The sequence below is a fragment of the Cariama cristata genome, unplaced genomic scaffold (genome assembly GCF_000690535.1).
Source record: "Cariama cristata isolate BGI_N322 unplaced genomic scaffold, ASM69053v1 scaffold22011, whole genome shotgun sequence".
In the NCBI taxonomy this organism is placed as follows: Eukaryota; Metazoa; Chordata; class Aves; order Cariamiformes; family Cariamidae; genus Cariama; species Cariama cristata.
This window is the reverse complement of record NW_009600259.1, coordinates 69,944-80,559: the sequence shown is the minus strand read 5'-3', so window position 1 is coordinate 80,559 and position 10,616 is coordinate 69,944. Positions and strand designations below refer to the sequence as shown.

Genomic DNA, 10,616 nt, shown 5'->3' with positions numbered 1-10,616 from the left:
CCCTCATTGTCTGGAAGTTGGGTGCAGGTGCGCCCTGGGCTGCTCTGCTGCCATCCGGGTCCCGCGTGGGGTCCCACCGTGCCTGTGGTTGAACTGGGGGCTTGATTGTAGCAGGGCAGCGCTGCGAGGCCCTGGGCTCCCCGAGAGCCAGGTGCACGCTTTAGGTGGCAGGGTGTTGCAGACAGAAATCTGTATGTGTAGTGGATTCATGGGGGAGATCAAGGGGTTTGGTGGCTGATGTGTGGGGGTTTTATCAGAGTTGCCACCATATGGTATGGTTCCAACAGCACTTCGGAAGCCCTTTGATAGAAGATGTTTTGGTTTGGACTTTTCTACAAAGCGTTTCTCTAGTTGTATTACATTGCTGATTTGTTTTTCTGTTGTCCTTCCTCGTTTCCCAGATGAAGGAAGATCGCTTTCGGAAATTGTTTGCTGCCTTCGGCACACTGACTGATTGTTGCTTGAAGTTCACGAAGGATGGCAAGTTCCGGAAATTTGGCTTCATTGGCTACAAATCTGAAGATGAAGCTCAAACAGCACTGAACCACTTCAACAGAAGTTTCATAGACACTTCCAGAGTCACAGTTAGTTGATCTTTAAAAATACCTTCTTTTGATTCTTAAGAAAGTTTGTCATTGGAGATTTTGGTGCTCTTGGAGATGAATAGCTGGGGGCCAAGAAAGCCTAAAGATTAAATCCTCTGCAGCAAAACAGCAAAGCCTCGTGCTGGGCCTCATTGCTGGAGTCTCAAGCAGGTGTTTGATTCAGATGGGCTGTGTTTGTGCACCAGCAGTGATTTTGGTGCTGGCTGGAACAGCAGTGTCAGATTTTGAGCTGTCGTTATCTGCACTTTTGAACTTGAGCTCATTTTTTTCATTTCAAGTCATTCATCTTGCTTTTCTGGACAGAGAATGATTCACGATAAACAGGACAACTTATTTGACTGTGCTTAAATGAGCACAACAAACTGTTCTTCATGTTGAGTGAACATGTAGCTCTGTGCTTTTAAAATGAACATCTGTATGAAGTTGCCTGTTCTTCTCCTGCACACACACCCTCCATCTTGTCAGGGTTATAAGAACAGTTCCTGAGTGAGGTGTATGCAGCAGTTACAGAAGCAGACTGTTGAACATATGTTTAATTAGAGATCTGATTCTTTTCAGGTTGAGTTATGCAAGTCTTTTGGTGACCCTTCAAAACCCAAAGCATGGAGTAAACACTCTCAGAAGGTCCCTGCCTCAGAAAAACAGACTGAGAAACCGGTGGCAAGTGCAGCTCCTGCAGGCACAAAGAAGGTGAGTCTTGCCTGTGTCTTTGAGGCTCTGATGTTTGTTAGTGAGTTGGCAGAGGGAAGCGTAGCCTGGTGTGTGGAGAAGGGGACAGAGTAGCTGGGATGGTTGGATGTTGGAGTCCTGGTTCTGGTATTTTCTGCCTTAGGATCTGTGTTCCCTGTACTGTTAGGTTACCTGAAATTATCTTAGCTGTGCTTCTAATAAGCCTTTCTAAATATGTTTTGGTTTGTTTTTTTTTCCTGTAGGATAAAAAGAAGAAAGATCCAACAGAAAACTTAAAGGAGGTGAGTTGAGGTTGAACTGCAGTCCCTACATTCTTGCTAGCTGATATTAAGAGCAAGAGTTGAATAGCTCTTTTCTGTACTGCTTCCTACGCTGTTAATTCAGGCAAGGTATATGATTTAATCAATTCTGTGACAGTCCAATTCTACTGTAACAAACCATTATTTTAACAATCCCAACATGGGGAACCAATTTTTTAATTGTCAGCTACTCCTGTGTGACCATGCACTGTGTCCAGAACAATCCTATTTCAACAATTCTGGTTTTTAACCAGATGTGAGTTTTGTCACATTCAACTTGTACATTTTTTCTCTTTTTAATGTTTTGTTTTGTTCTTTAAAGTATTTTCTAAATATAATTACAAAAAAGAAAGAGTAGGACTGAGAGATACCTTGAGAAGACTTTTAAGTGCTCACCTTGTCAGTGTGAAGTGAACTCCCCTTAAGGGATTTTTTTTTTTTTTTTTTTTTTTTACACTGCTGGAAATGAGATGACATCGTTGAATTGAGACTTACTACTGCAGCTCTCCTGTGTCTGTTTTCACAGCTTGTCTACTTGATTTCTTTTTCAACAGCTGGAAGAAGATAAAACATTCCAGGAGTTCTTGGTGGTTCACCAGAAGAGGTCTCAGGTGGCTACTTGGGCTAATGACACTTTGGCAGAAGAACCCAAGAAGGGAAAATCAAAGCCAGTAGCTGATTATCTTAACTTCGATTCAGATGAGTCTGAGGAGCTGAGTGAGGATGGGAACGAACCCTCTGAAGATGAGGAGGAAACTAAAGGTACTGAAAGGAACTCTCACCCTTTGCTTGTCTTTATCGTGGTGAATGTGAGAACAGATGTGCTGATAAGACCTAAGTTGGGGTCCTGCCTCCAAATGGAGGCAGTGTAGTCGGGAAGGTGGAGTCTGAAGCATGAGACTGATTCTGTGTGCTGTGAATGTTTGATTGTTTTCCCAAATTTGTGGAAATGTGGGAAATGCAGTTTCTGATGTTATGGGGCTGGCATTTATGCTTTCCCCTGCGTCGTTAAGTCAATGTCTAGGGAAGAGTAACATGGCAAACATCTGCGTCTTTCCCTTAAATGCTCTTCTAGCCTGCAGCTGCTTTCATCTGCTGGATGTGGCTTCTCTTTACTTAGTAACCTGTAGCTGATGTCTGTGAACTTGTCTGGTTTGCCTTTGATGCATATTTCTGGAAATGCTGGTGTGGGCTCAGTCAGAGTTGATGGGAAGGGACAGAGTTCAGTGTCATGGAACCTGAAAGGAAAATTGTATCTAGTGGAGTAGTGGGTTAACTTAGAAGGCTGAGATATCTGGACTGCAGTCTGGTGTATGTCGTCTTAGAATCCGGTGTCCCTGCACCAGTGATGAATGTGGTTTTGGAACGTTTCTCCCTCCCTACATGGTATTTCCTTATGCCGTTCTGTTGGAGTGAATAGCGTTTTCCTTGCTGCTCCTCATCTCTCTTTGGGAAACTAAAATGTAGGCGTGATCAGTTGATCTTTGGTGAGGGGGTGTGTGCGCGTTTTGGAGAAACAGCTTCCTCTGTCCTTTTCCCTGCAAAGCTAAACTGAACAACTGAAAACCTTCTCTGGAGTCTGCTTGAAGTATTTAGTTAAAATTGAGACAAAATAGTTCGCCATGGAGTTCCTCAAGCTCCTTTCTAATTTGTTTTGTACATGAACTGTTGCTTTGAAAAACAGTGATCCAGACTGTCAGCCTAGAATTGCTAAGATAAAATTGCTCTGCTCTTCTCAAACCTTTCCTTCCCGTGGAAAGGGTAGAGGAGAGGAAGATGGTTCTCATGATTGTGTCAGTTCTCAGCTTTTATGTGGCTGGGGAGAGAGCAGTGGCATCTCTATGCACAAAACTTCTCTGGTCTCTCCTCTCTGCCAGCAAAGAAAGGAGAGAAGAAGGCAGCTACCAGCAAAGACCTCTCGGATATGGACTACCTGAAATCTAAAGTGGTGAAGGATTCTTCCTCCTCATCCAGTACAGAGGAAGAAACAGATAGTGAGGAGGTGGAAGAGGAAAGTGAGAAAGAGGAGGATTCGGGCATCGCAGAAACCATCGACACCCATGCAGATAAAAGAGGGAAGCCACAAGCCCAACAGACACAGCAGGAGAGACCAGTGGAGAAGAAAAAAGGATCCACACTAGAGGTATAGCTGAATTAGACTTTTGTCTTGTCTAAAGCAGCAGCTTTGTGAGATAGTATGCGTCTGTCAGTCACTCCAGGGAGGAGCTGAAGGTTTGAAGTCTGTGGGACCCCCTAGGTACCAGCTTTCTTGGTTCACTGGGTGGGAGCCATTAAGAAAGTTTGCTGTATCTCCTCTTAGTGCTGATTGAATTCCTGAAGACGGGGCTTCCAAAGAAGTGCTGCTAGTACCCTTTCCAGAGGCTTTTCTGTATTGCCTGTGTCCCTCTCTGCAAGAAACACTGTTCTGCAGAACTCAGTTTTTAGTGACTGGGTTTGACTATGCCAGCCAAACCTTGCACTGTCGTCTGGCACCTCCTGCCCAGGCTGATGCAGTTGCGAGAATCTCTTGATATTCTCTCCCACCCTTCAGCCTCCTATTTGTTGCGCAAAACCAGTTTGTTGTGCTGTGACTTTTATTGTTTTTCACTCAGCTTCTTTTCTCTTTCTCCCCCCCCCCGGCCCTATTCTTCTATCCAGAATGAAGCCAGCTCAGCAGAAGCCAGCTCACCATACACAGTGAAACTTCGTGGTGCCCCCTTGAACATCACTGAGGCAAGCTTTGTTACTGAGCTGGGAATGGAGACTCAGGGGTGTTCTCAGTGTGTAACTCCGTGCGATCTTTGCAGAGGCTTCTATCCTCACTTATGGAGCTGTTTTGAGGGTTGGATGGGTGGTCGGGGAAGCTTTTGAACTGGCTTTCTGCAGAGGTGTTGTGTGTTGCACATGGTGTTTTTTATAGCGTATATAAAAAACACCTGCCGCTTCCTGAATCTGAGAATTTATTTAAACAATTATAATTCTTCCTGCAGCAAAAGATTCGTGAATTCTTCTTGCCTCTGAAGCCAGTGGCAATCCGGATAGGAAAAAACGCCCAGGGGAAAAATACAGGTAATGTCTATATGTGGAAGCGGGGGTTGGATCTGTGAGTTAGAGGACCCCTTAATCACACCTCTGCTCTTTTCATCTGCAATTCCAAGTCGCTGGCTTGTGTCCCAATTCTTACAGACCTTTCTATGACTTTGCAGCTCACCTGCCCTAGTTGCTGTCCATAGGATGCCGTGGGCAGAGTAATGTTGGCTGTCCTCCCTTAGGAGTTAGCAGCAGGAGCTTTTTCTTTGATCCACCTCTGCAACTTTCCTAAACATCCCAAACCACACCGAGGGAAGGCCTCTTCCTCTTGGATAGCTGCAGCTGACCTGGGCATATCAGCTGCAGAGCAGTCTTTAGGTGAGGCGGGTCTCCTGACAGGCTGTGGCTGCTGGAGGTACCCATCAGAAGGAGTGTGGAACAGGTCCCCAGAGCTGGCAGGCAACTCTGCTATATGCTGTTTTCCTTTCATAGTCTAACAGCGGATGCACCTTTTGTTTGCTCTTGGAGACACCTGTGAAAGCCTACTTCAGCTGTTAAGTCAGTCTTCTTTGGTTTGCACGTAGAGAATAAGCTTTTAAAAGGCAGTCTTCCAGTCTGACATGGCCATTTTCAGGCTGGATTGAAACTTTAATGGGAGCTGAATGCTTTATCTATAGGAATCTATAATAAAGAAAGCCTGATTCACCCTTAATTAGCCAATTAGTGGTTGTATGTTCCCCACATGATGCTCAGTTGAACCTTTCCTTCCTCCAAGGTTATATCTTTGTTGACTTGAAGAATGAAGCAGAAGTGCAAAGGGCCTTGAAGCGAAAAAAAGAATACATAGGTAAGGGCTGTTTGTTCCTTCTTGTTCTGTCTGATGTCGATGGCAGGGTGCTCAGCTGCTGAAGTGTGCGCTGCAGAAGTATCTCCCGTTGTTTTAGTTTTTCCCAGGCAGTTGGTGGGGGTGGCTTCCTCCGCTCAGCTGACGTGGGATAAACCAGGTGCCGTGTCAGGAGCAGCATAGAACTGGCAAGTGACTGAGCTGTGTGTCTTGCTCGTTGGCCCTTGTTTTCTGTCAGGTGCTAGGAGTGTATCTTGCTCTTGGTATAAAAATGATATTGTTTAATTCTGGCTGGGATGGCGCAGAGGATTTGTACAAATGATTCTGTAAGCCTGTGTTTGAAACCTATTCTTGGCCTAGCCCTTAGTGGAACTACTAAAATGATATTTGCAAAAATTCCGTGCAGAATGGGAATATCTACTTGGAAGCCTGTGGACTAGGTTGCCACAGGCAGAAAGGCTGGAGCTCTCTGAAAGGAAGGGAAACTGTGGAGTAGTCTAGTAAATGTTATCCTGATTTTAATGAAGACTGATCTCTTGCAGCCCCCACCCCTTCTTTTTATTTTTTAAATCGAGCAGAGTTCTGCTGAAAGCTTGTGGCATTGTAATTGCTTGTGTCACTGCTGTAAGCCCACACTCTTTGTGCATTGGTATTGATTGCCCATGGCCTTGGGAAGCATCTAATGTGCCTCTATGGGTGTTTGTGGATTAGGTGGACGATGCGTTGAGGTATTCCGATGCGAGAATACCCCAAAAGAAAGCATTATGGCAAAACCTGATAATCAGCCATGGCAAAGAAGGAAGAGAGATGATGAGGAGGAAGAGGACTTGTCTGAATCAGGGAGACTCTTTGTCAGGAATCTTCCCTTTACTAGCACTGAGGAGGACTTGGAGAAGATCTTTTCCAAGTACGGTAAGTATTTACTGTGAGACTGGGACTTGGAGGTCTTTCCTTCATGCACGCAGAGGTTTTCTTGCTGGGTGTGAATGGACAAAGCTCTGTGTCCCACACCTCTTGAATATGAACCGACTCCCATCAGCTTTATTGCCTGGTGTGGTGGTGTGTGGCTGCTTTGCTTTGAAACTGATGCTGACTCCATGCTGCTTTGCTCAAAGCACATACTGCTGTGTGCATCTGCCCTTGTCCCTCTCGTTGCATCTCTGATGTGATAGTAAAAGCTCTTGCCAGTCAGTGTAGGCTCTGGGTCCTAGTGGGGTGCGGAGGAGGAGCAGATTACTAAAAGCACCTGCAGTTTAAAATACTGATCATGCAGGGGATTTCTAGATACTGTGGGTAAGAGGTGAATCTCCGAGATACACCCCAAATTCACGTTCATGTCTGGCATGTCAGGTGGAAGCTTGAAGCTTCCCTTTTCTAGCTCAAAGTTAAACAAATTTAAGGTTTTCTTGGCATTAAAGTGTCTGGGCGGGAGGGAAGGTTAGACTGTGGAAATCTTTATTCCTGATTGAAGGTAAATGCAGCTGCTCAGAGCTTGCCTGATCTGTGTCGCATATCAAAGCCCTGTGAGCTGCCACATGGCACACAGCCAGACTTGGGTTGCTTTTGCTGGGCCCGCCTTGTCAGTCTGCAGCCAGCAGCTCCTCACCCAGGCTAGTGGCTCGCCGCACACCCTCTGCAATAGCCGGAGCTGCTCTGCTCTCCCTGGCTCCCCTTCTCCCCAACTTTGGCCAGGAGGTCCCGGTTCCAAGTGTATGGTGGCTGTGCAAAGACATCTGTCACGGTAAAGCCTTGCCTTTTGCAGGACCCCTCTCAGAGATCCACTTTCCAATAGACAGACTGACCAAGAAATCCAAAGGATTTGCTTTCATCACCTATATGATTCCCGAGCACGCAGTGAAGGCCTATGCAGAAATGGATGGGCAAGTGTTCCAGGTATGGCAACTGATGGTTTTCCTGTGCTGTCAGACTGCAGCTAGTGGGAATGTTTGTTAGTAACGTGGCCAAGTGTTTGCTTCTGTGCTTTGCTGAAAAGGTTGAGTCTCTTCTGCCTCGCTGTATGGGAACACAGTTGCTTTTGGAAGAGTAGCCTGGTTTGAACAGCCTTGCAGATACCAAAATCTGAACTAGAGGTGGAGGAGGAGATCCAAGTCTGCCTCTCACATTGTGTGGCTACCCTGACTTGCAGCAGTGTCTCCTTGGGGAAGGAAAGGTCCCTTCTTCCACCTAGACTGCTTGACTAGGAAAAGTGCCAGAAAATTTCCTCCACTCTGCTTAGTTTGTGAACTTCTCTGGGTTATTTCAGAGCTGCTGGACCTCTTCTTCCTTTCTTCTAGGGTAGAATGATGCATCTTTTACCATCCACAATCAAAAAGGAAAAAATCGAAGATGTAGATGCAGAAGAATCTTCCTCCTACAAAAAGCACAAAGAGGCCAAGGACAAAGCCAACAGTGCCAGGTACAGAGGTGTCTTATAGTGGGGCAAGACAACACAACCTGCCAAATTTCCAAGTGGCAGGAATGCATGTGGGGTCTTTGCAGGGGCTGTATAGATTACCAAAGTCAATAAAGCACTTGCTGTGCAGCTCTGTTTCTTTTATCTCTTACCTACTTGATTCCTCTGTCCAAGTAGCTCTAGTGGTTCGGTGAGCAGCAGAAATCGAGAGAAACAGGGTTTTGAACGGCTTTGTATACGAGTTTATTTCTCTAGTGTCTAATAAAAGTTGGTCTGATACTGTATTTCTCTAGGGTAGTGGTTTCAGATCAGTTGCGTCTTTCTCCTCTACTTGGCCACCTGTATTCCTAAAACTTGTAGGAACTTTATAATGTGTTCCTCGAGCCAACATCTGAACTTCCAGCTGTAACTACAGAACTGCGACGAGTGACCTCTAGGGAAGAAGAGCTAAGCTGCCTGCACTGCTGCCTTTCTGTTCACTCTCCAGTCATGTCTCCCTCATTCTGTCCCTTCTCTAAGGATGTTCCACCCTTCTTTCCCTCTAACTCTTCACCCTGACTACTAATGCTGGCATTCAAAGTTGTGTTTTCCCAGGCCCATTGAGTAGAGAGACACCACATGCGACTCTGAACCTGGCTTTTCTTTCTCTTTCCAGCTCTCACAACTGGAACACGTTGTTTGTGGGGACGAACGCTGTGGCTGATGCCATTGCTCAGAAGTACAATGCTTCCAAAAGCCAAGTGCTGGATCATGTGAGTTGGGTTGCTGATCAGCTGGGATGGGCGATCACTTTCCTCTGTTTCCTCATGCCCAGGGCCTTCCTGGTCTTTCTGTGCAGCAAAAGCTTCTGTGTATCAACGAGCACCCTGCAGGCTGAGAGATCAGTGGTTTTATAGCTTCTCTGTGGGGTCTGAACCTAACAATCCCTTTGGTGCTGAAAGACAAAGTGACACTTCCAGCACTCCTTTCCACTCTGCTTTTCTGTGGCTGAATTACTGTCAAGCTCTCTGCCAGATTCCCTTTGTATCTGCTTTTGAGAACAGCAGGAACAACAGGTGACTGACATTCTTGTCTGCAGGAGAGTAAAGACAGCGTGGCGGTGAGGATTGCTCTAGGAGAAACTGAGCTGGTCCAGGAAATTCGCCAGTTCCTCATTGAAAATGGAGTCAGCCTGGATTCCTTCAGTCAGGTGAGATGCCCAGCTGGAGGCAGCGATGTGGACCTACCTCTTCTATATGATGGTTTAGTCCTAGTGTCCTCAGCTGTCTTTGAAATTGGTAGTTAGATCCTCAGCATCTTGGAGGATTGAACATCCCATGGGTTAGGAAATGTGCTGTCTGTTTGAAAATGCAACCCTCCTTGGGATGGTTGAAATACATAGTATGATGGCTTCTAGCATGACACTCAGCTTGCTGTGGGCAGAGGAGGAGTCCTGTGTTCATACCAGGGTGGATCTGGAGCTCAAACCTCTGTACATGAGCATTTGTGGAACAGGGAGGTTGTACCAGGATGTGGATCTTAGAGGAAGTGTTTTCTAAATGGCTGTTGGTCCTCTTGGATCCTGGAAAGGGGTGACGTGCAGTGAGAGAGCACAGCGCGTGGGATCTGAAGTCTTCAGTTAGTAAGATACTGGGTTTTGCTTTTTTAAAATCCCGTCTCTCCTTTCTTCCCCTACTGAACATGGCAGGCTGCTGGTGAGCGAAGTAAAACCGTGATCCTGGTGAAGAACCTCCCGGCCAGCACGAGTGTCACGGAGCTGGAGGACATCTTTGGCAAACACGGCAGCCTGGGCCGGGTGCTGCTGCCGGAAGGAGGCATCACAGCCATTGTGGAGTTCCTGGAGCCAACTGAGGCCAAGCAAGCGTTCACCAAGCTGGCCTACTCCAAGGTGAGCATGGCGAGGGGTAGGCAGCTGCCTGGAGAGTGTTGGTCTTGGCTAGTTGTGAAGCTCCAAAAAGGAATGCTGGCTACAAATGTGAGCAGTAGAGGACTTCTGAGGGATGTGAGTTATCCCAGAGCCGCTGCTGTTGTTACCCTCTATCTCTTGGATTTAGGGAGATGCCTGGTGCATCCTTGTGCAGCAGTGGCTGAGTAGGGCTCTCAACCTGCAGAAGATGGCTGGAGGAGGGGGCTGTGACACGTCTAGAAAAACCTCAGTGGCCTGGAGAGGGCTTCTTTTACTTTTTGCAGTACGGGAGTGCAGTACGTGGTAGGCTGTGGTCCTGTGTGAGGCTGGATACAGACTCCTCTGTTGAAAGAGAGTTTAGCCAGCTGAAAAAGTTGCTCAGCTTTTCCACTGCTGTTTTTTGTTACAGAGTGAGAGGACAATAAAGCTGAGAGCAGAGCTTTTTTTCCACCACCACCCCACCCCCCCCCCAGGCCTTGCCCACCACTCTTCATTTCTCTCCTGTGTTCTCTTTACAGTTTCATTCTGTGCCGTTGTATTTGGAATGGGCTCCAATGGGTGTCTTCTTCAGCCCAGCCCCTCAGCAGAAAACCCTTGAGGCTCCAGAAAAGGAGAGCAAAGCAAAACTGGTACCTGGTAAGAACTTTGACTTTGGGACAGAGGTATCTCTGGTTGTTTTGCTGCTGCTTTGTGTAAAGCAGCGATGCTGATATTCCTGGCCCTTTGGGGATGGAAGCAGCCTCGCAAAGTCATCTGCACGGCCCGTAGGGTCACCATCTCTGTGGTCTGTTAGCTGATCATATCACACAAGCGCTGTGCTCATTCCTGA

General features: G+C 46.7%; 1 protein-coding gene across 1 annotated transcript in view; it reads left to right on the top strand.

The window, feature by feature from the left end:
* Positions 1-401: 401 nt before the first annotated feature.
* Positions 402-10,616, top strand: part of RBM19 (RNA binding motif protein 19) — a 61,258-nt gene continuing 51,043 nt past the window's right edge. The window contains exons 1-16 of the mRNA XM_009709977.1: positions 402-584; positions 1,164-1,295; positions 1,538-1,576; positions 2,149-2,356; positions 3,472-3,737; positions 3,891-3,893; positions 4,253-4,327; positions 4,585-4,663; positions 5,400-5,471; positions 6,180-6,380; positions 7,231-7,361; positions 7,763-7,884; positions 8,537-8,633; positions 8,960-9,070; positions 9,569-9,769; positions 10,306-10,423. Of these exons, the coding sequence (XP_009708279.1) occupies positions 402-584; positions 1,164-1,295; positions 1,538-1,576; positions 2,149-2,356; positions 3,472-3,737; positions 3,891-3,893; positions 4,253-4,327; positions 4,585-4,663; positions 5,400-5,471; positions 6,180-6,380; positions 7,231-7,361; positions 7,763-7,884; positions 8,537-8,633; positions 8,960-9,070; positions 9,569-9,769; positions 10,306-10,423 (2,038 nt within the window). The remainder of the gene's footprint in view (positions 585-1,163; positions 1,296-1,537; positions 1,577-2,148; positions 2,357-3,471; positions 3,738-3,890; positions 3,894-4,252; positions 4,328-4,584; positions 4,664-5,399; positions 5,472-6,179; positions 6,381-7,230; positions 7,362-7,762; positions 7,885-8,536; positions 8,634-8,959; positions 9,071-9,568; positions 9,770-10,305; positions 10,424-10,616) is intronic.